Source organism: Diuraphis noxia, unplaced genomic scaffold (genome assembly GCF_037042655.1).
Source record: "Diuraphis noxia isolate RWA-SAM2 unplaced genomic scaffold, SU_Dnox_SAM2 contig0005, whole genome shotgun sequence".
NCBI classification, from domain to species: Eukaryota; Metazoa; Arthropoda; class Insecta; order Hemiptera; family Aphididae; genus Diuraphis; species Diuraphis noxia.
This window is the reverse complement of record NW_028301715.1, coordinates 27,502,111-27,529,374: the sequence shown is the minus strand read 5'-3', so window position 1 is coordinate 27,529,374 and position 27,264 is coordinate 27,502,111. Positions and strand designations below refer to the sequence as shown.

The 27,264-nt window shown below is 31.4% G+C and overlaps 1 protein-coding gene across 2 annotated transcripts in view; it reads right to left on the bottom strand.

The window, feature by feature from the left end:
• The window catches only part of LOC107163163 (uncharacterized), a 186,949-nt gene that overhangs the window by 34,340 nt on the left and 125,345 nt on the right, over nt 1-27,264 (bottom strand). For both annotated transcript variants that reach the window (XM_089228037.1, XM_089228038.1), the window contains one exon: nt 15,238-15,360. In XM_089228037.1, the coding sequence (XP_089084163.1) occupies nt 15,238-15,360 (123 nt within the window). The remainder of the gene's footprint in view (nt 1-15,237; nt 15,361-27,264) is intronic.

The following is a 27,264-nucleotide window of genomic DNA, read 5'->3' as shown; positions in this document are numbered from 1 at the left end:
AATATATGTTTCACTTGATAAATAATATTAAGTTAGCACGCAAATACACAATGCATTTAATAAACTGAATAATATCTAAACAGTTTAATAACGAGATTAATAACACTTTAGAGTGTTTGCAATGTGGTTTTCACACCAAAAACACGTTTATTATTTCCTCGACGATACGAAGATTTAATAAAACATATTGTGTTTTCTGTGCTGTTTTACATAATATAACGTATCGCTGAACAAACCGATGTCGGCCGCGGTCGGTTTTACACACACGCTGCACATTTGGCTGCTGTTGGAAATATAACAATAAAACCGATAGAATGATATATACATACAAAGAGAGAGAGAGAGATAGTATCAAGTCATCTATTATGAGAATAATAAATTATGACGGTAATTAGACAGGAACGCATTAAGAATAGGGGATAGAACAAGGACGTATTATTGCTCAGGGTGGATTTAAAATAAAAAAAATTTAATTACAGGCTAACACTTGGAGGGTGTCAAAACGTAAAATATACAATAACAAGACAATAAAAATAACAAACACTATTTTGTCTAAAATAGAGCAAATCCAATTTAGGTACGTAATGTTATGTGGTTATCATGTATTATATCATATTATCGTAACTGTAAATAACTGTTAAGTTCAAATGTCTAATTATTGCCGTATAGCTTAACATCGCACGTGCACAACATAATTACGTCTATATTTTTAACAGAAATTTTTACATATATAAACAAATTGCTCGATACGTGTTCAAAAATAAACGCTAATAAAACGTTACTCTAAAAACGCAGCGGATGTTAATACGAAAAAGATCTTGGGGAAATATGTACTTCGCAGTGATCTTTCACTTTGCGTATTTCCCGAGTGACGAAAAATATTTTCGGCGTTTCCGAGAAAAATATTATACTTGAATACTCTATACTTCGGTGTACTCGAAAAGCGTCGTACGTGATCATAGTTTCATATCGTTACAGAGATCTGATTTTTGTGTATTTACATATTATATATGTTACGGGCTAAGTAGACTTTCAGGCAATGAAAACATTGCTCGGTGTTTTTGGGCAATGCATTAAAATACTATTTTGGCCGGGCAGGGTTATACATTGACCGGTCCAAGTACACTTTGCCTATAGTAAATTGAACATTGTAACTTGAGCTATTAACTTACGAGCGTGCATTATTTTTTACAAACCAAAAACCAATTTAAACGCTTTATGACTATAGTTTTAATACTTTATAGTTTATATAGTGTTTTCATTTACAATATGGAAATCCCATATATTATATTGTAGTTCATTGAGGTTTTTATTTCTTAAAAATGAACAGTATTTACTTATTTAATAAGTAATAAACAATAATTAATATCTGAAAATAATGAATTGATAATATTTAATAAAGCCTTGCAAACAAATATAATTTTTTGTGAGTGCGCATTTGAAATAAAGTATTACACTATCACTTTATGTTAAATAAATATTTTAATATTTAAAAATAAAAAATGTTGAACTTTAAAAAATTCGTGGTAAAAATGTTTAATGAAAACAAAATATACTGAAGTAGGTAGTGAAATGTAAGAAAATTAAAAACAAAATAAAGAAATTGAATTTATTTCTTTAAATAAAAATTAATTCGCTAATTTCATGTCAATTGAAAAATAAATTTACTAAGTTAATAGTTAAGTTAATGGAAATCCAAATATAACTAGTTAAGTTAAAAAGTTTAAATTAAAATATATCCAGCCTTGGTAATTGTGATCAAAAATGTAATGCTAATCGTAAAAATAAATATTTAAGGTAATTATATTCGACTAATAAAGTAATTAATAAGATTAAAAAGGTTTATAATTATAAAATAAAAACTTTTGGTTTATATTGCTCAAGTTTTACTGGGCAGTTCTAAACCGGGAAATGTTTAATTCTGCTTACATTGCCCATCATAATCGGACAGTACCATAATGCCCGGCAAAGAAAACATTGCCCGAAATTCTACTTTGCCGGTAACATATATACTATTATCTTCATCGAGAGCATGAATTATGTGTTGGGGATGAAGACGCGTAATGATTACCAGAAATAGTTGTCTATTGAAATATTTGAGAATGATTCTGCAGGTGCAGTTAAGGAATATATTCCTTATAGATATCTATCTATTTATCTATGTAGATATTTAGTTTTAATTATTTAAAAATCCTAATTTATTTTAATTTTGAAATACCGATAAAATGTACTGTTTAAATTGTGATGAATGATGATACTTGGAAATTATTTCTAACTGGGCACATTAATTATCATGCACCCAATAATTTATATTACCTTTTATTAATACTAGCTGTATCTTGTGTATCTATTTATCGATGTCGTCTTTAAATTTGCGAATCAAATGCATATTTTGATGGTCGTTGATTATTTTTAATGGAATAACAATATCTATAGTTTGTTCAGAGCAAAAATTCAAATTATTTATCATCGTTAAAATAAAATACGTATGTATCATGTGATGTTATTGTATTTTAACAACGTTGTAATATTATTATTTTCATACGTCTTAAAAACACAGACAATACGGGCAGTGGCGTAGTTAGAATGCATACACATAACGCCGTGTCATGACTGAAATACGTTCAGTTATTTTTGTAATAATATTATTATTGTATAAGTACCTAATTTGTAAATTATAACCATAACTTTACTGTTATTAGTATACACGTTTATACAGCGTAAGTAAATAAAATAAAATGAACAGTTTTATTAGAGAAAAATTTATTTATATTTAATGTATATTACTAAAAATAGAAACATAAAACTCGTGTCCGACTAATCGAATAATGTAATAGATTAAAAAGGTAACACAACATCAGATAGTGTACTCAATAGGACATGAGATGTATTAATAAAATATACATCACCTTATTGAATAATAATAGAAAAAAATGAGTCAAACAATATACATATGCATATGTATATTTTTTAATATCGACTTAAATAAAATCGATCTGATGACCTAGCCTATTTGCCATATAATATGATCACACACGAATGATCTTTTCTTATACGGTCAAAATTGAACTTTTCAAGAAGATTACGTTTCGTTCGAGTTCCAAAAGTGTAACGCGATTTTTCCGCACAATAGTATATTATATACATATATGTACACAATATTATCATATAAATGTATTATTTATTTATATATTCAATTCTTCGGGTGGGATAACTCGAATGATTATATATTGGTACCCGCAGGTATATATACATATATATATATATATACCATTATAATATTATGTAGGCATCATACGCGCGGACGAGAGTATCGAACGTATCTACTACAAAAACGTACCGTATTTCGAGGTCCCTGCCGTATAAATATAATATACATATATATTAATAATATGTCGAAAAATATACGCACTATAAATGTTCGTCACATTTAAATAACCCCGATCGTAACACACTCACACCCACACACACACACTTATAAGTATACATACCATACACAGTGTGTACATACGCGTATTGGTTAAATTGTTTTTGTCGACGAAAAATGCATTGGAAGATGTATATAAATATATTATATTGGACGACAAGAGCTATCGCATCTCTCGGGAAACCCATTTGCGCGGCATATACACTTCGGAAGGATGTTTCCTACCAGTATATATACATATATTATACGACGGCCGTAAAAAAGTTTACGATCCCCCCACGATATGAAATTCAATTCGACGGTTGAGCATTTATTGTGTATTTCTATACTTTCTGCGCAGTGAACGATCGGAGAAAACAAGACCACTTTATACGAGCTCGGACACGTATAATAATATGTTATATAACCAAGTGTGTTTCGTTTTGCTTGACCGAGACTCAGACATTTTAATCGTTCCGAAACATAATAAAATCACAATAACTATCGCTGAGATGCATTTATTTTAGAACGTACGGCATGACGTGCTTGCGATTAAATTAACATAATATTTATAAGGGACGAGATTTTCGGTGCTCTTTGTTTTTCAAAGTACGTATAATGGTCGGTCGTAAGTCTTAGGGAATAATAAAAAATTAAATAAATATCCTAACAATGTAACGTATATCGAAGTTTTCGATATCTCGAATTTTTTCCTGTTTCCGTCGAGATATCACATTAATAAATTACCATTTTATGTATTTAAAATCATCTGAGTATAATAAGTACCAAATACGTAATAGTATATTTTATTTAAATTGATTATTATATTTTAGTTAAATAAAGCTTAATAGTTTAGAAACTACTCGTTCAAATTTTGATTACAATGCATCAATGTTTGAAAAGTAATTATAGTTTAACAGAATGGTTCCCATTTGAAAAAAAATGTATCGTCATACTACTATACAATCCTTAAATTGAATAAAATAAATATCTGAATAGAATATAGTACCTTAAATGTTCCAAAAAATATATTTTTAATACGTGGATTACCATAGAATTACAAAGGAGTGAGCATAACATTGATTGATTGATTGGTATTTGGTATATCAACCTGTACATAGTATATTTTTATGTTTAGAAGAAGTGACGAATATTCCAAAACAAATATTAAATTCACGTGATAGATAGGTACCATATGATTCATTTAAATGCATGTGTATACTCAATTTTTCTGACGTATTGACTCTTTTGAAAATATTATTTTAACATAAATCAATGTCATTGTAAAAAATGTTAAGCCATTACTATCTCCTCGTTTAAACTGTTAATACATAGGTTATAGGTACTACCTAAAAGTAGTAGTAAATCATCCTTAAAGATTGTAAACGTTGATTTATATTTTTTATGACATCGAGTGTTGTAAAGATTTTAAACTTAATTGTTTAAACACAATATTATATTAACTTGAAAAATCATATGATATCCAGGGTATGATTATAATTATAATACAATATGTTTGAGCAAAAGCGCGTATTGCGAATCCGTATTTCGTTAAAACTCATCGAACAATCGATTTATACAATTGTGATTTAAAAAGATTTATCTGAATAATATTATTATATACGCATCGGAAACTTCTGATATAACAATAATTCGTCGAATTTACCTCGAGAACGATATTCCGGCATCATGCGCTCGGCGGTTTTTGACAGAATTAGAATTTTGACCAGTCTTGAAAAGGTGCAATAAACGCATTCCGGCGCTTATCGAGTGCATAATATAAATCGGTCGAATTTAAAACGTATACCGTCCGACCAACCTCGCACGGACGCCATTATACGTAATAACATGGGTACACAATAGAGGTGTGCGCTACACACCTACCCAAACTGCACACACTGCACATAATATACACGTTATATATATTATATCGGTACACCGGCGTCGTCGCGCAACGATAATTCCACGGAGCGCGTGTAATAATTTAACGCGCGAAATTTATGTAAACTTCCCGAAGTTTCCATTACGCCGGGGGCCCCGCGCGGGTTCACTGCGCGAGCGGAGCGCGTTTCGTCCGCTCTAATTACATTTTATTTCGATGCAGTACAATATATATATATAATATGTGCGCGCGTGTGAGTGAATGGAGTAGTCGTACACTGCTCGTATGCGTGTATATACAACGAGACTCCAGGAAACGAACACATTGACCGGAAATGACATTATAATAATTCGTCGGCGGCGCTCGGAGTCGCTGAAAAGTTGTTGCATTGTGTCGTCCGGAAGTTTCGATGTAATTGCTTTAAGCTAGACCTCGCACGAGACGCGAGCATATATTTATTATACATGTATACACGCGTTTATTATATGCGGGTGTAGTATAATACGTGCCACACTGTCAATCCACGATCTTAGATGTTCTACCCCTTCCCAACCAACACCGTATTTCGGTTACTGGTACAGTATATGTGTGTGTGTGTATAAGGACGCGGTCGAGAATACTAGCAACACATCCACCTCGTCCGCATTTAACATGCTATACACACACACATACACACACACGCACAAGCGCGCGCGCGCGCGTATATATGATTTAATAATAAAATAATTGCGTTATAAACAATTACGACCAATGCGACGTAGTGGTAGTGGTGTAGCCGTAGTGGGTCTGCTTCGAATGTGATTTCGTACGGTACAAACGTCGCAGACGGTACTCATCCGTGGAAGAAGTCTGGCGACTCGGCTGGATCGACCGCAAAGACTTTTCGATGTCGTGCACCGCACAAGGCGTCCGGCCAAAATGATAACACGGACCATATATCGTCGCACGAGCGTGACCGTCCGCGCATTTTATTTATATATTATATTTCCTTACCATCAAAATCGGACGAGCGAGCGGCGTTTTTCGTGTGTAGTGGTACATGGCAGGAGAAGAATATTTTATCGCAAAGGATTCCATGTCCATTTGATAAAAATTCACACTTTAAGCGTGCTCGAAGCACTTTGCTGCAAATTAGTCATTATAAAATTTATAAAATTTAATTTTTTTTTTTAGAATTTTTCTAGTTCTATTTGTCTGCATTCTGCTTTTGTTCGGTTAATTGAAAAAAAAAATAAAAAAATACTGATTCGCATATTCTAAAAATGTATTTGCAATTGATTTGAATTGATCAGATTAACTTCACGGACATGCTTAAAATGCCACTATATTGAATGGACCGCGTAATTGATTCTTCATGACATAATATATTATTAGAACAAATAATGCGCACACAAATACGTTAAAGGGGGGAGATGCAGGTGTGTGAAATATCTAATTTATACAACGAGGCAATAATTATATTACGTTCCACTGAATAGAAATTTCTAAATGTCTCAAAGTACAAAAATATATATATATATATATATATAATATGTATTTCACCTATAACCATGATGGTTATATATTGGCCATATAAATATATAATGCCATATCGGTCATAACAACTTGACATCGATTCGAACGACTCACAACATTTTCTTACATTGCTCACTATACGTAAATGACTACACTTTAACGACTATACCTATTACCTACTGTATCGCTAACAATAATGATGTACATTTTATTAATAATTTAGTAAATAAAAATTATTAAACGCATAATTTTTTTTTTTTACTTTTGTCGATTATTTTTCGTTTGTAATGGCTTCTCTTAAACGATCCTTTGATGATTGTTATTGGTGATATATCTACTGTATAGATGAGTAAATGCTGGGATGTGCGTCTATTTAAGTAAAGAATATATAATAAACCAAAATGGTAATAAAATACGTATTTAAAGAAGGTTCTACAAATGTCCGTACCCTACACATAATAGTGTATATCGTGTTGTATAGTTCACCAAAAGACTTTGTTCTCGTCGGCTAATCTGTATTCGTGCGGGCGACGCCACAGACAGTAATGGGGAAGGGTGATGATGAAATGTTAATTTTTAAGCTCGTCCGACGTCGCGATTAACACGCGTTTCCATACTATAGCACGGCCGTCGGTATCACGCGCCTGCCGTGTGCTCTCCATAAATGTTTATAGTATTAAAATAAAGATAATGATATATTATGGTAAACAGGTCGCTGAACTTTCAGTCGACTGAAGGAGAGTGATAAAATGGATGTTTCTTTTCTCGGCGTTATTTCTTTCGTCTTTTGCCGTCGACGGTAATCGGTCCAGTCGTTTTTTCGTCACGCGCTGCTTACCCGTTTACTGTAATGGGTCGGCGGGCTGCGATAGTTCGACGACACTCCGCAGTCAGTGACTACTCGCCATCCGCGTGTAATATCCACCATTTCGTGGCAGGGAAAAGTGCTCGGACGTCACCACCGCCGAGGTCGTAAAATATTATTTATAATAACGAGACAGTTTGTAAGCGATCGACGTTGTCGTTGCGACCACTTTGCACGTACGATCGGCTATATCGTGCTGCTGCTGCTGCTAGTACCTACGCTCCAAAAAGTCTGTCAGACGACTTTTCCGCAAACGAATTTTCTGTCATGGTCCCATACAGATTTTTCGACTCACACCACTCGCCACCCAATCTACAACGATAAATATTTATGTTCGTCTCGGCACCCGTCGTCGTCGTAACTGTTATTATCGCGGTTATCGTTATTTCTATACGCGCGTGTGCGAACATATATATACACATATATATGATAAATATATGTATATATAAAACATTGTGTGTTTACTGCGAATAATTTATTGAATAAACGTGGGAGAAATAAATCAGTCGGGAACGCCGGTCGAATACGCGACCGCCGTTAGGCAAGAGACGAGAGAATCGATGAGAAATGCGACGCGAGAGGCAAGAGGAAAAAAAGTTTACGAGGATATATATTATCTATATTATTATATGGGTTTATTGTGTGAACACGTGTCTTGTCAACCCGTTCGGATGTGGAATATCCGAGTGTAAAAGTATCACCCATTATCTCAAAATGTGTTAATGGTCTTAACATTTTTAATTTCATAATTTTATTAACTATTGCAGAGTCAGTGAAAATCAATATTTTTAGTAAATAAAAACATCATGCTGTATAGTGTATAGTGTATACGTATCAAAGTTTCATCAATATTAGGTACCAATCACGCGGCTTTAAAAATAAATTCCTAGAGACAAGAGAATCAAAAATCAAAAAATAAATAAATAAATCGGTTAAAAATTAATCTCACCGTTATAGTATTTGGATACACTGTGAACGTGTCTTCACCAATACGACTATTGAATTATAAATGTGTTTGTTTTTAATAAACCTATAGTTCACCAGTCATTTCAGTATTGTTAGTGAACTACCCCGTTGCACAGGAAATACCAATTGGGGATTTTTCGAGAGCCTAAGTGTGTCTACGAAACTAGAATTAGCAAAGAAAAAAATTTAAACACTATTACTATACAATACATATAAATCCGAAAGAATAACATCTCTATTCTCTATGGCTTCTGACGATCACGTGAGAGTCTCATTGGGTTCGAAATTATAATAATGTTAGAATACGAGTAATATCTTTGTTGTAGAACAGACGGTATTTGAAATAATCATTTTTGCCGTTCTTGATCAAAGCTATCGTGCATGCCATGACATAGTATATTATATATATATATATCGTAGCGTGTATATAGTCGTTCTCTCCTGAGAAGGAATACGGCCAAGACAAATACATTACCTATTTAGTATTTATTAATCATTAAAGCACGGATTAAGTATTTTTTTGTGTATTTTTCAATGAAATAACAAAATATAAAACACGACAAAGCGTTATTATTTGTTAACTTTTCAAATTGAATTTGCTTAAACATAAAACAGTTTTCTGTAGGTATAAATACGAAATGATTATAACACCTCATTCAAAATTTGAGGATACAATACAAGAAATCATGTTTTATTGTATATATATTAACATAAGATAATTTCCAATCGAACAAAGTTCAACTCAAAAACACAAACAAACGGTTATAAATAAACTTCGGTGATATAACATAACACAATAATATACTGTATTGAAATTATTATTATTATTGTTAGGACGTTGGAAATTGCAAACGTGACAATAATCATCCTCGATGAATAGTGAATCTAAATAAAGATTTTATAATTAATTATTGTTATTGCAAATCCATAAAAAAAATTAAGGAGTTTAATAGTATAATATCATGTATAACAATATATTTATACAGTACTGGCGTCATGTAATGTATAAATTATATTTGATTTTATAAACGATCCTGAAAATAACTAATGGGCCAAAAATCTAGCACACCTCATATACCTTACACGAACGTACGAACTGCAGTGGTTCTAAATTCGTTTTAGGGGTACTTTCTTTAACTGTTTAATACACTTTATAACTTCTGAAACTTAAAACTTGGCATGTTTCAAGCTTTTCAGTTCATTTGATTTTGTCAAATTGGCTTCATTTCGTGCCTCATGATGGTATACCTATAAATAAATTAAATTCTCTGCAAATACTAGAAAATTCAAACACTTAATCACCTGTCAATGTCAATATGTCACTACCACTCACTTCACCAAAGAGTTAAAAATTACCAAAATTCACTTATAAAACTTTTTTCCAAAATCCAAACAGACATTTAAAAATAATATGCTAACATAAATGGGCATACCTAGTCTTGATCGAGTCGAATGATGCTATTCGATGCTTAACTATTATCTTTCACACCACTATCTTGTAAATTTAGTATTACTAAATTATTTATTATTCAATATATCTACATAAACTTGTCAAGATTTAAATACATTTAAAAAAAAACCTATATAATTTTATCAATACAGTCCACTTATGTGTATTTACTTATAATATATACCTACATGTTTATTAGTTAAATATTACAATTTTTGAGGTTTTGAACAATAAAAACGCAAAAATTAGCATTTAAACACAATACATATGTATACATTTAGTCTATATTTAATATGTATTAGGTATTACATTTGAAGTAATATTTTTGTGATTACTTATTAGCAAATTGAGGACCAAAAATTCTAATTTAATTCAATTTTCAATGAAAAATAATATTAAATTGAACACAATAATTATTTCCCAAATAGTCACGGAAATATTTATTTGATTTATTTATTAAATTACATATTTTATACCTACATTTCATCAATTTTGGCAAAAAATTGAGTATACACAACATTTAATGTTAGATGATAATTATCTTGAATATATTGTACAACATAAAAATTAGAATAAAATGAAAGTTCTCCTTGGCTCGTATCTGAGGCCAATGAGTAAAGCGGCATCATAACTTCTAGTTTTCCTTTTCTTGATTTAATTATGACGTGTGTATCGACTGTCAAGCCTAACCTAATCAGTAGTTTTATCGAAATCGATTCGACGTTAGTGAAACGGTTGCACATCTACAAAAGAAAACAAAATAACGGTTGGATATGTAATATATTTAATCGTCAATAAAATAACGCTTGATGGTACGTAGTAGATGTCTTTGACTGCAATAAATTTCAATAATATTACGAGTATATTTGGTATAAAAACCAACCGAAGTAAAGTCTCAACTTATCTGGGAATGAATGCTTATATTATAATTGCACGTTATATTATTGTTTAGTTTAATGTATGTATAACATATTAGTATGGTTAAGTCATTTATTTAAAAAGAAAAACAACTTTGCTTTGAACAACTGAATGAGGGCATTATAGACATTATAGTTTATACTCGTAGATAGTTGTGGGTTCTAAAACTTAAAGTTCTAAAAAAATAACCGTTTGCATTTTTAGTATGAATTAGGTATACAAAAACTATACGAACCAAATATTATTATGTACATAGTAATTTATTATATTTTCATTTAAATTAGAATATAATTGTCAATGTAAGAAATATGGATATTTTAATATTGGTCGTTTTCATGACCAATACAAAGTGTTTATATACTCTATTGATATTAAAAAAGAAAAATCGTTTTTATGAATATATAAATATGTCTAAGTAAAAGAGATATTTGAAAAATCCAATTTACGTATAACTTATTAAGCAATAAGCAACGGATTTCATCTTACTAAATATATTTATTCATACATACATAAAATATATGCCCGTACGTTGTACGTTAAATTTGAAAAAAAAAGTTTTTGAGGTTTGAGTTAAGTACAGAAAATCTCATATTCAACTGCTGGCGGCGCAATTAATTATATATATGTATATACATTACGATAAAATGCATTGCAAAAACATCCTTTAGAAGCGCGACAGACCGTAAAACAATAGCGTACCTTTCTGGTATATATATACATAATACATTGCTTATCACGGCTCCAACTGTTGGTCGTAAAGTTGGAGCCGTGAGAAATGAGTACAAAGAAAGAGTACGTATAGAACGAATGTGTTTAGCACGTGGCCACCGTTTTACAAGCGCGGGCGATCGAAATATTCGAACAGAGCTGTGTATGTGTGTGTATAAAGATGAGACACAGTAGTTTACAGCAAATCAAACGCGCCTGGAAATATACGAGCTTTTAGGGTGTTTTATTTGATGTCCATATGCCTCATGTAAAAAAATCAAATATTACACAACAATCTTACAAAACAGACTACAAAATTTAAAAATTGTAATATTTGACGTTTTACCTAACACTGAGACCGAAAAATAGGAAAATAATTATGATGTAAGACTCAAAACATGAGGTTGATACTAACATAAGCATATTTAAAGATACATAAGGTAATGAGGATAGGTTCACAAAAGTATAATATCATATACATTATACATATTATATATAATCCGAGTTTTTCGTGTACTGATCTCCAATTATTTTTATTATTGAAAAATGTCTAAAAGAATAATCGAAATGATTGATTTTTGAAATGTGTCCATTAATATAGGTTACACAGTATTATATATTTTATAGACAAGTACCAACTATATATATTATCACATCGAAAAATAAATATATTCACTGGCGACAGAGTATGACACAGTAAAAATATTGTAACTGAATAGTAAGGATAACACATCTAATATAACGAGTGTTATGGAAATGCTTATCTATTTTTATCCAGGTATAGCATAATTATATATTAGGTATGTATTTATTATGTATATTAATATTAACTAGCTCATATAGCTGATAGCCAATTTTAAAATTATAATAAATAATGTTAACTTATACATAACATGTATGCTAATTAGATTTTCAAAATGTTCTAGTTTTATGTACTATAGTAGTAATTTTAGTACATCCCCTCCTAATCCCAAAATAAAATATATATTATATCTGTAAAGAATATATATAATGTTTTTGAGATAATATTTTATTTCATAACTATACAAATGCAAGTTTTTAAATCGTTCGATTCAAGTACTTATAGACTTAGTATTTAATGTTTCCGACCTATTTTGTTTTCAATAAAAATGTTTTAGATTATTGCACAAAATTCGAATCGCCTATAATGACAGTTATATCATATAATATATTTTATATTTATAAAGCCAATCACATGTATCATGGTAAACGTATACCTAGTGAAAACACTGTCGTATTATATGTACTGTATATAATATATTATTATTACAATATACAATATTATAATATATTATAACCATGGTTGTCAATGTGGCCCATAAAAGCCCCTCTCGATACACAGTACGTCAGTTGATAACAATATAGTTTTTTAGTAACCAATATAATATAATGTTAGATTTATACGATATCTGGTCAAACAAGATCCTATTATGTAACAAGCTAATAAATGTACCTATATACAGTGTTAACACAAAGTAATATCGAATATTTCAGTAATTTGTGCAATTTTAGTATTTATCAAATTTTTAAATTGTTTTGTCTCATAGGAATTAATAAAACTCGGTGAGATAATTAGTATACAAACTATTGTTTAGAAAAAATTACAAACTTCAAATATAAACTCGAACAAAGTGTATACAATTTAATTGTTTTGAATGCACAGAAAAAAAACTTAAACATTTTTCAAAAATAAGTTCTAAATACTAATAATTTAATAAATAAATTCTAAATATTAAGTTCTTTAAGAGGGTAATAAAAAAATCAAATCCTAATCAAATTTATGGGCCGCATGACCTAGATATTAAGAGATACCTAAAATAGCGAAACCCCCAGGAAATACAATTAAATAAATATGCTTCTAAATCTATTAATTCTAAAAAGTTTTAAACATTGACTGCAATTGTAGTTTTTATTTTGTTACAATGTATTCTTTGTTTAAAGCGACATGCACCTATACCTTATAAAAGCAATAATTGTTACGAACAAAAAATTTTCATTAAAACTTTTCCAAAGAATTATCGGGGACTTTTGATCTTCATCAAAAAGTATTAGTATAGAACCTCATTTGGAAGGAAAGAAAAAAAAAGATAAAATAGCTTAAATTTATTATATTTCATGACACTTTATGTTTTAAACTTTGTTTGTTTTCTGAACGTTATTTATAATAAATTAAACTCAGATGTTTAAAAATACAGTACCTAGGCATTGTTTTACTGCAAAATATTGTCTTTGCCCTTCACCATAGAATTTTTAGTGTAAAACATAATGATTTTCTTTAAAAAAAATAATTTGAAAATCCCTACCACACTCGCGTACAGACTGATATAGACAGGTTATGTTAGCAATATGGCAGAACGAACATTTTTAATTTCCTTCTGTAATTGGATTTTTCATAATGAAGTAATATATTTTATTGAAAGTCATCAGAGTTTTAAAGACAACATTTTTATTCAGTTAATTACATTCTTTACACAAATAGATGTTTTCCAAGAGTGGATTTTCGTTGGATTAAAACCACTGAAAAGGTCGAGTTAAGGCATAGGTAACGGAGTATAATGTAAAGTATACAATAAGCCAGACACGTATAAATATATAAGCTTATCTTAGAGACGAGATGTATGATGGTCAATCTTTATAGAAATGTCATTGAGTGAATATGGGAAACAAAAACGAAAAAACCACTAGCGTCGTCGTGTATATACCTATAAGGGTGTTTCAGGTTGTTGGGATCAAATTTTTTAAAATTATCTCATACAATCTGTGAAATAGGCATATATATCTTTCTAAACATTAAACTTATCGCAATAACAATTAGCCAATAGATAGATCACGATAATTTTCATCAACCTAAAAACTTGTTTTATAAGTCACTCATCTTGGTAGGTTTTAATCAAAAATATATTCCCTAAAGAGATCTTTCGTTATAACTGCTTTGATTTCGAATGAAAACTGAATGGGATGTATACCAATACCTTATTACCTTAAGTACGTTATTTCACTTGAAATTCACAAATCGTAAAATAAGTTTTCGATTCCACTCGCCGGCATGAGATCATTTACAATGTTTTTACTAACAAACCTTAAACATCCTATATGCATGGGTATAATACCTATATACATTCATGCATATTATACTTTGTTGTTTATTGCATAATACTGATATATATATATATATATTTATATATAATATGCACCATATGCGTATTCAACTCGTGGAGGGATTTTTTAAGCAATATACGTTTACCGGACCCGAAAAACGTTGGTGAGATTTTGCGGAAAGTTTTCTTATTCGTAGAGGAGGTCGGGCGCGTTCAAGCACTATAAATTGAAAAGTCTTCGCAAAGTTCTCGGTGGTAGCTTTTTTCCGCTCTAGTTTGAAAGAAAAACACGAGCGCCCGAACGCGAGGATTTAAGGTTTACGTGATAATGTGCACCAACACACGTCACACTTATGCACACGTTTACACGTACACTTAGTGAGAGAAACACAAAACAATAATACTCACGTTGTCCGTCTCGACAGCCGTGTCAGAGTGTACGCCGCCGGACGACGATGCGGAAGACGAGTGTCGTCCCAGCCCGCCGTTGAGAGTGGTGCAACCGTCGTGCACGCTTGTCTGCGGTCGACTCTGAGAACAAAATGGTAAGAGAAAAAAATTAGTTAAAATGTCGTGTAAGTCGTATAGTTGAAGTCTAAAGGTGATGGTGCTAAAATAAATTATTCAAAAGATACACGACGATTGAGAGGGAAGATGTCTTAAGACTCATGGTTTTAGGTACCTATATAGGATATCTCGAATATTAAAGGTATTCGACATAGAGCAACGCTACGGTATCAGAATTTAAAAATATACAAATAATATTATCAAGACCCATCACACTTTTATCTCCATCTTACAAATTCGTATAACATGAAATAATAATTTATGTTTAGAAATTATAATGTCTTTATTAAATAATTATATTATATTAAGAATAAATTTGCCTATTAATTATTAAACATAAAGATAACAATATATTTGTATGTAGTTTGTTGTGTGTATTTTCGAAATTGTTATTTTAACAATTAAGTTATAATAATTGCGTAAAATAAAACAATTTAAAAACGTTCATTACTCGCTTTAAGATTAAAATATCGAAAAAAATGTATCCTAAAGTTCCAACAAACCATAGATCACAATAACGTAGCAATAACCTTTATGTTTAATCTGGGTGCATTAATTACTCTAATCTATTATAAAGCTTGATCTTATAACTCACCCAATCTTGGCGCTCAGAGTTCGTTACGTTTTAAAAATAAGATGGTTTTATACAGTTTTAGAATCATTATTCATTAATAAATCGTAACTTATAATTTCTCAAGTTCGAGAGCGAGTTATGAGCATTTAAAGAATTTAATATTTCAATTGAACACCGATGTTCTATAACGTGTGTATGTTCAGATATTGAATAAGCAAATCGAGCGTAGACATCCTCTCTTCAACGATATATAATTAATTAAATCTCTCAATCATAATTTTAAGCTACTAGTATTTCGTAATTATTTAATTTCAAACAAAATAATCTTTAATTTATTACCTGAAAGTCAAATAATACTAAATTGTAAAGAGATTTTTTCTGACTACCTACGCGAAACGTGGACATTTCCTAAATACGTAAATACCTCATGGAATTAATGTTATTATTATTTTAAACCACTGTTTATCGTATTTCCGGGGCAATGCCCATGCTAAACCGGCAATAATATTATAATATAGGTTATTTTCATTTCGACTTTTGTACAATATATCGGCCAATTACGCAATGTTTGGGGTGTGGGGGAGAGGAGTTGAGCCCATTATAGCTAGTTTCGCAGCTTTCGTCGCTAGTCCGCATAATACGTTATATTATATTATTATTATACCGCACGATAACGCGGCGGTTAAGATTAAATCGCGTTCAATTATTACAGCACTCGTGAACGGGCGCGTCGACTTGCAGGAATTGTTTTTACCAATTATAAATGCCAACAGGCGATGGGCGCGCGACGACGCGGGAGCGGTGATTTAATCCAGACTTTATAAACACGCCCTTGACGGGAAAACCACCCTCCCCGGAAGCCAATGTCGAGCTATATTCATAATGTACAGGGTGATCCACCGAACACGCTCACTCTCCTTTTGTATTCTATATCTAATTTTTTTTTTTTGAAATTTTTAAAACACAGAAAAACAAGGTTTTCAAATATTTACTGCACATTTTTTCGCCATTAAAAATAGTAGCATATTGAAGCGGTACAGATTTCTTTTTTGAAAATGTTGATGCGTTTTAATCGAAATTCAAACGAGTAGCTTAAGTTTCTTTTTTTAATATTTATGTACTAAGCATATGAAGTTTGGACTTATGAATTATTAACTTTTGTTATATTTGAATATTTGATATAAAACATACACAACAACTGGTCTAGTAATTATAACTTTAATAAACTAATATCATTTTTTAACTATTACATAACCCCCATATATTATGTTCTAGGATCTATTTCATCTTGAACTATATATTCTTAATATGTAAGTTATGGTTTAAAGTCTACCTATAGGAAACTAATCGTTATGCGTTTTGGTTTATATGCATTGAAGTTTTAAATAACATCATCTGGTTAACGTTTTACTTTAGAAAAAGATGGTTCTTATTAAAAAAAAAAAAGATTTAAAAGTATGATCCTACTGCATACAGCTAATTATTTAAAACTTTTAATTTGAATAAATTCATTGCTTAAGCAAAAATTGGGGTATGAGCAATATACTTTATGACTCACACTGTATAGTGCACGGTATAAACAAAATAAGCACACGCACACGAGCGCATATTTATCTATACAGGTGAAACTCAGTGTTGAAGACATGTATATACATATACGCATGTTTAAAAGGAGTAACATTAATTAAAACTAAACAATTCAAACAGGCGCACCCACACTTACGCACTCGTATGATGTACCTATTATAGTGGTAGTGCTCGTACACCAATGCACAGAAAAGTCTGGTGATTAATGAACGGCATTTCGTTCGCAGGGTTCGCTCGCTTCCACCCACAAGTCACATATCACGGCTGTTGAACGGAATGACTTTCTTTGTGATACCTTGCGGGTGTCAGGATAAACCATCAAACCTCAGCCGAAATTCTATTTGCTTAGATATATAACACGACCCCTCGTCTAATCAGCTATTATACGTATAACATATATAGGTATATATAGGTTAACACGGTTTTCGACCGCAGAGGATAAACATAGGTTTTCCCGAAAAATCAGCCTCTTAATTATTTTGTATCACACAACAGTGTGCGTTCGACTAGCCATTGTAGGTATATAACATTATATGTCAATCGTCGAATCGATTTTTCGGGTCCTCAGGCAAAGCGAATGTAAAAATTGATAAAATTATGATGTTTATAGAGCACGTATACATTATTCTTTACAATTTTTAATTATTTTTTTTTTTTTTTTAATCAAAACGTCAAAATTAAATTAAAACAGCAGCGTTAAGAGTACACTTATATCTACTTCTATCACTTATACATAATATTTTATAGGTGAAAATATATTAAAACTACAAACGATGCGTTTGCTAAAGTATTATTCCTCTGACAATAATGTGAGCGATATTTTGATAAGCGATAAGATTTGGCTTATAAAATAGATAATTTAAAACCTAAACTAACCGCCATAATATGATTGTATTATATAGGTACACGTTTTGCAAGTATTGTACAATACATTAGAGCCAGCTGTATCATCATCGTGATGTTATAATTAACAATTTTAAGTTCATGCGGTCAAAACTGCATTCTGCTACCACATATGAATAAACAATATTTTTAAGTCCTGGTAAAATAATTACCATCAATAATTCATAGACGGAAAATCTATGTGATGTTAATAGCAGTATAAAATTCAATAAATCAATATATAAAAAAAACATAATACTAGTCTGACGGTGATGTTTTTAACGCGAATGCTCGATGCTCATTGTTCAATAAATTGTATAAAACCATCGAAACGTTATTTTTGTCGCCCGTCACGATTATATAATAAATAGATTTTCCGGCGAGTTTTCTATGTGTACGTATGTATAAATATGAAAAAAAAAACCAACAACATTATCATAATACGCGCAGCGTAGGGCTTGCGTGCGTTTATGCATCATCATCAATTCAAAAGTGATTTAAAAGTGTACACACAAATAATAATATAAAAATAAAAGGCGTTGCTATTATTGTGTAATACAGATACAATAAAGTGGACCGAGATTTTTGAACTCATTGGATTTGCCAGGCATGCCTCCACACCATTTACAACTGAAGATCTCCAATTATTTTGCTACGTAATTTGAACCCATCAAGGCTGTGCAATGGCACGCGATTAGTTATTAAAAAATTGATGAAAAACGTTATCGAAGCCAGCATTTTGAATGGTAATTTTCGCGGAGAAGATGTATTACTACTACGAATCCCTATTATCACTACAGATGTCCCAATTGAATTCAAACGGGTTCTATTTCCAATCAGATTGGCATTCGCAATGACAATCAATAAGTCTCAAGGCCAAACGATGACTGTTTGTGGCTTAGATCTGGGCACACCGTGTTTTTCACACGGACAATTATACGTGGCATGTTCTCGCGTGGGTAAACCATCCAGTTTGTTTGTGTCGGCTAAAGATGGATTTACTAAAAATACGGAACACTCCATCGCACTAAGAAACTGACAATATTTTTTTTTAATTCATATAATTTATGATAGAGATGTAATTTTGAATTTATTAGTTAAGTTATAAAAAATACAATGAATTCAAAAAAATTAATATTTGGTGTTTTGTTATTTTTATGGGCCATCGTCTTTCACAGTGCTCTATTCATATCTCAGTCATATACCAGTATACGGCATTCCCACACACTTAAAAAAATAAAAAAAATAAAACACACATCATTGTAAAATCAATACATTCATCACTTCGTTCAGAATCTAAAATAGTTTAAAATGTATATAATTTATAAAAATATATTTGTTTATGTTATCAATGAAGAACTTTGTAATTTACTCATTCATCAGACTATGTTCTATCCTTAATCCCGAAGGTTATTAATTATTATTAGTGACATTATATGAATATTAATTTGACATTCTCAATAGTTTACTATACGCTATGATCTCCAAAACCACTAATAAACTACAAATAAAAAAAATAAAAATATTTTCTCATAGGTACATATAATAACTAATAAGTAGTAACACTATACACTGCCTACGAAAATGCCAAAAAACAAACTAATACGCGGGCAACGCCGTGTCGGGACAGCTAGTAATAATATAAAAATAAAACGTGTTGCTATTATTGTGTAATACAGATACAATAAAGAGGACCGACGATACAATTGTATTAAATAGTTCATAATTTTTTTGTGCGTTTAAAATGTAATGTTCTATCTCAAAGGACTATAAGTCTGAACTCGGTCCCACAGTGCGGTTTTCACCATGTACTTCATAACGACCTCTTATGACAGCAAACATAAAATAATGTTTTATGATATTCTCAGATATTCGACTAGTATACGAAAAGTATATCGAAGTTACTACATGGACAACTTACAGTGTGATTCGCCAAGCATGGTCAGTAGTCCCAGACATTTTTTATATTAATAATAAAGTTATTCAAATATTTGAATAAAACGTCCATCTAAGTAGAGTTCATCGTGGCGTGATACAACTTTATTTTTTCCAAACAAAAGCCATACATTTTTCTATAAATTGTTAAGCAAATAATTTTTATCAGTATTGATCCATCTAATTCAAAATTTGAACAAATAATTCATAATTTATAAAGCTTTAAATAGATAATAAAGATAATGGTTCATAAAAATATTGTATGGAAAATATGAGCACCATACAAATTAAAAAAATGTATTGATTTATAAAAATTTACTAAAATATTAAGAATTATCTGAGTATAAAAATCTAATAAACACTAGATGGATAAAACATATTACACACCTATATCGTGTGATTTATATATTATGTAAGACCACATATCGTTATAAGTATAACTTCACTGAAAGTCAGACTCAGTTCAAATTTTGAATTAGCTGCATCGACATTTTCAAAAAGATAATTTTATTGATGATAATTTATAGTTGCAAAATAAATAGGGTTCTCGTTTTAAAAATTAAAGTTTATATCACTTATAACTTATAAGCGATCGTCCAATGGTAAAAAAATAAATACAACTATATGAAAATATATGGTATTTTCACATTAATTTCATCATAATTAAACATTTAAAAAAACCGCATTTTTAAAAGTATAAAATGGGTTACCGTGCTTATTGATGGATCGTTGTGTATTGTGTAAACAGGTACCTACACTACGGTCTACAGAGAGTTTTGTCGAGTTCGCTCTGATGACGATGCATTTACGAAAAGAGATGATGTATAGGTACATTATTATGTATCGTATAAATGGCGCATATAACTTTTGAGATTTATGGTCGCAATAAAGTCCTGCATCACACAAATAACGTCGTCAAATCGTTCACGTATAAAATATTAAAGTACCAATAGTACGCTAAACGAAATCGAATGATCGGGACGAGTCGTCTTAATATACAGTTTGCCTTATAATGGTGTATTATTGTCGTACGAAATTATTTTAATTGTGGACGATTGTTAGCCGCTTGGGTCGTCTGCAAATTATTTCGAGTTTGACTGCGGGCTATTTCACATTATATCCCCAGTGTACACCACCGTCACTGCAGTATTGAATACCCACATACGACGAATTCGGCGATGTTTTTGTTTTGAAAAGGATTTTAGGGATGTGACCGGCGGCGTAACTGTAAAAGTTTAATACTTGTACCGAGAACAAATCGTAGTGAAACATTATGCGAAAATAATTAAAAACCAGTCGGTCGTAATGATGCAAAATAATATATTATAATCTAGGCGGGCCCCATCTCTGTCGAACTGATTAAAACGAAAATCATCACAATGTTATTTAGAAATATGTTATACACGTAAATTACAATGTTCACAAATATTATTTTGTATCGTTTGCCTTAATTATCTTTTTTATATTTTGATAATTCTTAAGATATCATAGTTACACTAGAAGCTAAATAAAAAAAAAAAAAAATGTTTTACTCGTATTTCTTATATCGTTGGAATTCTTGGGATTTATTTATTTTATTTTTTGATAACAATACACATACTTTTTTTATTTCATATTCTTAAGCAGGATGATTTTTCCTATAATTTTCATACATACAAATTAATTTACGAACAAGAGGTCAATAATATTTTATAGCCTACAAGTCTATATGATCAGAAGAATAGATCGACATTTCACTTGATGTCATTATTTCTCTCTGCTAGTCTGAACATTTAATGACATATTTTTAATTATGACATTTTCAAATATTTGTAATATTTAATCGTCCAAAATTCAATTTCTATAGGTATTTTCTTAATTTATTTATCAAAAAATCACCACTTATCCTATAGCACTAGACAATTTTATGCAGTAGAACGAAAGTCCTATTTCTTTTTCTACTGGTTGCTATGGTTGCCACACGGCCGTAATATTTTATACACAACAGGTACAACTATTATACTGATACTTAGGCTTATTTTCGATAGTGCCTGTTGCAGCGTGATATACACTGCTGTGTATAGTAAAATTGTTCTGGTTCGGAGGGAAAATAAAATCGTTTCCTGGATCATGTACCGTTATTTTATTTTATTTTGTTTATAAATATAAATACAAATAAAACCCTTACAATATATTGAGTAGGTAATAAAGTTACGACGGTAAATTATAACGATTTGCACATAATCACGCTAAAAGTAATGTTTTCGCAGGGGTGACCCGTAGTCGTAAGAATCAGAATAATATATATAAGCATTGGGTAAATAAGTACACAATAACGGAAAAAGGTTAATAGCAACAAGAAAAAAATATATTTATTTTACGACGTTATTGCGCGTCGTTTTCTTCCATGCTTTATTCAACAAACGTCGCCTTAAGGACTTGGCCGTCGAGGTTGCGGTATGAGTGAGTACGCCAAGTCCTTTTTGTCTTTCGCTTTTCGGAACGTTTGATTTCAATGAAACAATAAAAGTCGAGATTAATATATATATATATACATAGGCACGTGTAGAATGACAATAAATAATAAAACAATTTACAAAGAGGCCATAAAGTATTTTCGTATATGTACAAGTATCATATCGTAGCAAGAGGCGTAATCAAAAACTCCATCTTCTTATGACTGTGCTTTCAAGTCGAATGTAAAATGCGAAAGACGCACTTATGTTAATGCGTAATATTTAGCTTTTTAGCATTTATTTTTCTCTGAACTCAAAGAAACGATGATGGTATTATATTATTATGATACTATTGATCACCGTCTCCGACAGTTATTATTGTTGTCGATTTTTGATTTGACAAAATAAAAAACTAGAAACCGTTTTTTTTTTTTAATTTTACGATTTTTAAAATGATCATCATAGTTATACTATTGTATAGATTTATTTGTAAACAGATGAAAAATGATTAAATAATAGCTCATTATAACTGCTGCAGTGGTTATATTATAGTTACAATGCTTTACCAGGACCCATCGGTCTTCGCATCTAATCACTTAGTTTTTACCTTCGACTCGACTATACACAAGACGCCGTCCATGTACATAATAATATGCATATTATAGGGTTATACACACCACGCACGTCTCATTATAATACATTGTGTTCACGACGCAGTTCTCGTCAATATTATAATTTGTGCGTCGCAAAGCCCACACGTCATAATATAATGTATGGAAAGTACAAAGTCACGGCATGATAATAATAATAATAATAATAATAATATGTAAACACTATATACATGTTATCCACGACGCGAAATCCCGACCATAAAATATACCATAATATACGTACACGCGTATTACAAGTAATGTTTTTCCTCCTCTGCGGACTGTGGCGAGTTTTGGGCAGAATGGCGGAGTGAAAGAGGATAGAGAAAAAAGATAAATGTGCGACGTCTACAGTATATTACACGCGTATATATATTATAATATATAGAGCACGCGAAACGAGTTAATGCCACGTTGCGGCTGTGTCTCTGACGCGGAGCTATTAAAGAGAATCGGTGTATATTTTGTGTGTATATATATAATATGTGTATACTGCACCGCCATTTAGTATATATATATATACTTGCGCTATCGTCGTGTAATAAAACTTCGAATAAGAATTTCCGTGTCCCGAAAGTCTCGCTGGTACGCACGACAATATATACAAATATATACGTATATATTATGATGTCTTGTATATCACGATGTCTATATAACACGATAGGATATAAATTATAAGCGCATAAAACACGCGACATATATTTCGGGTGTCACGATACATCGATGTATCGAAACGTCTCTCGTCTACGGGTTATACAGAATCGTTGTAAACCGCGAAGATTTATATATTTCCAACAACGGCAGTCTCGAGTAATATATGCATCACATTCATACTTACATTGTGTTGGCTATATGTGTGTAAAACTTCCAAACCAAAAACGATTAGTTTCGGCGACACTGCACATTTCGGAGACCTCGACATCTGATGTACAAGCAGTGCGGTACTTACACAACCATGTAATCTATTCTGTGGTATCACAACCATAGTACGTAAGAGCGGAAATGTGTTGTAATTACTTGAAGCGCTGACCTTATGATGCTCATTGTACCTATAAGTACTAGATTTGTTCGGTTATTCACTCGCGATTCTTAATTCCAATAAGACAACTTTCCAAACTTTACAAGCAAGCTAAACAATTAATCACATGGATACTGTTAAAATACTGTTCAGAAATTTAAGCGTATATTAGTGAAAAATCAATCAGATGTCTACCTTGAACATTTTAAAAGTATTAAAAAAAAGATCCAAAATTCAAAATGTACCTATACATATAATAAAATTGAAATAAGTTAATATGTTGATTGTTCGATATTATAGATATATACGCATATTATAGCACGCGAAATACATTTGAAACGCCAATATTTTTCAGACAGAAATGTCGTAGACGACAAATATATATATATATATATATATGTATATAATATATTATCACAGATCGTTTCTAGTAATACTTATATGAAACGCACATGTGTGTAAAACTTCCAAAATAAAAAACGATTAATCCAAGTGACGCAGTTTTAGGCGTCCGACGTTCAAGAGTACAAACAGTAAACCATCTATAGTAATTATAATAGTTTATTTGCTCTAAAACAGCGATTCTCAACATTGATAATTTGGGCAAGGCGTGACACGCTTGAGTACGACGTTTTTTCTAAAATCCCGGAACCCTATTATTTATATATTATTATAGAATTACTGTTCCGTATGAACGAACGATTAAGTAGACTGTATAACACTAGTTCTATTCCGTTTGGTAAAAAGGTTTGCTAAGGAATACGTAGATGTGCCGAGTGATTGACTCTAAGACCGCAGTGGGTCTTGCTACGGTGTAGTAGGAGTAATGAGCTCTTTCGTGTTCCGCAATCGTATTTATAGACATGGCCCCGCCCACTGCGTCGCTGCGATTGGTTGTCGCGTGCGGTCGTACGGCGGCGATAACACGGGTCGCCTGCTGCATTGGTCGCCGCTGCTCTCCAAATCACGCCCACTGCGATCTGTCGTCGTAATCTCGTGCGCTGTCGTTGTACGGGCTGCGGGCGGTCCAGTGTTCTGTGACGGAACGGAGGGTGCCCACCGAGTTGGGAGTAGAACACGACACCGACATCGTGTATGGATTGTAAGGGCTGCAAGTAAGTCGTCCAGTTTACGTCATATTATCCCTTTTATTAATAATTAATATGTAGCCCATAATTCTCGTCGCTTTTGCTCATCCTGATTCTTTATGCCCGTTACTGTCGTAACGAACATCATAACAGAATACGTGTCCCTTATCGCAGAATAAACACGGGTCGCCAAGAATGGTTCGATCAAACAAATTTGCAGCTATCGTGTACCTCATTGCGACTGGTGCCTCTTTGTTATGACCAGTCTGACCCGTGCTCTACATAATAATACTTAAATCCGGCCGGTACAGTTGGCGGGAGATTGGCAGCCCATCCGTACGTCTCCGGACGTCAAACGTGCGCGCCTTGCAGCGCTTATTCGCGACGATCGACCAGTCAGAGTTACCGACCGACTGTATTCCGTATCTCATGCTATTATCAGGACCGTAGCTATATAGGCACTGGCAAAAGGGCTATTTCATCGAGTGGCATTCTCAATCCAAATATTACAATTTAGAACAAAAAACTTGCCATTTATTTTTAATGTAATTGGACAAGGGGGCGCAAATTTGGTTTTCTGCCAGGGGCTCTACTGATTCATGCTACGCCCCTGGCTGTTATGCAACGTATTTTGGCCAACGACCCTATACACAACATTTATTGATTGATTGATTACTATATTACGTTAAAACAGACCGAGACAACACCGGAAAATATTTTGCAAGGCGCGAACAATTACGATTTTGTTATTTTTGGTTCATTGGATTCGGTTTTAATATTTTAAGGGGTGGTAATAATTGAGGTAGTTAACTAACTATCATGCGATAGATGTCCGATAAATAATATTGCTAACCGGTATTAAAGAAAAAACACATTACAATTTTGTCACACATTCACACCTCACTGCACAAATGTAATAATATAATAAGTTATATTCTTAAAATATTGTTATGATAGGTTCTTAATTCATATGAATGGTACAAACGTTTTAAGATATAATATATATAAAATATAATGATATATAAATATGTTTATGTTTCCCTTAACTTTTGTGGAAACTCGATTGAGAACCTTCAAACAATCACATAATCATGCAAGTTCATCGTATCATCTATCTATCAAAATATAAACAGCGTTTATGAGGTGAATTTTTTTTTTTTAGTACACAATCGATTTATCATTAGGCTGTTTTAGTAAATTTATATATATATATATATATATTTTTATGCAATTAGAGTTTTATTTTGTGTTATGATGATTTTTAAGTTTTTTATTAATGTTATTATTATTATATGTATATATTTTTTTTAAATATAAGAACGATCCTCTATTTTAATAATGTAAAAATTCCGAAGTATTAATAATAAATCTAAATAGTTTTTTTTTTATATAAATGTAGATTAAAGTAGAATACATGGAACGACAACAAAAAATTACCATCCCTCCACCGTAGTTATTACCGGTTATTTTGTTAAACTTTTATTAGATGCTTATATACAATGTTATTTTATTAAGTTCGAAATTATATTAATAATATTGTTTATATTAAGTAAAAAAAAATAATAAAACAATATTTGAAGAATGAATTAAAAAACAATTCAAAGTAAAATATCTGAATACAATTACTTTAGAATAAAACAAACTTGTATGCGACCGATTTGATTTCACAACAATGAATTAATAATATTTAAATTTTCAC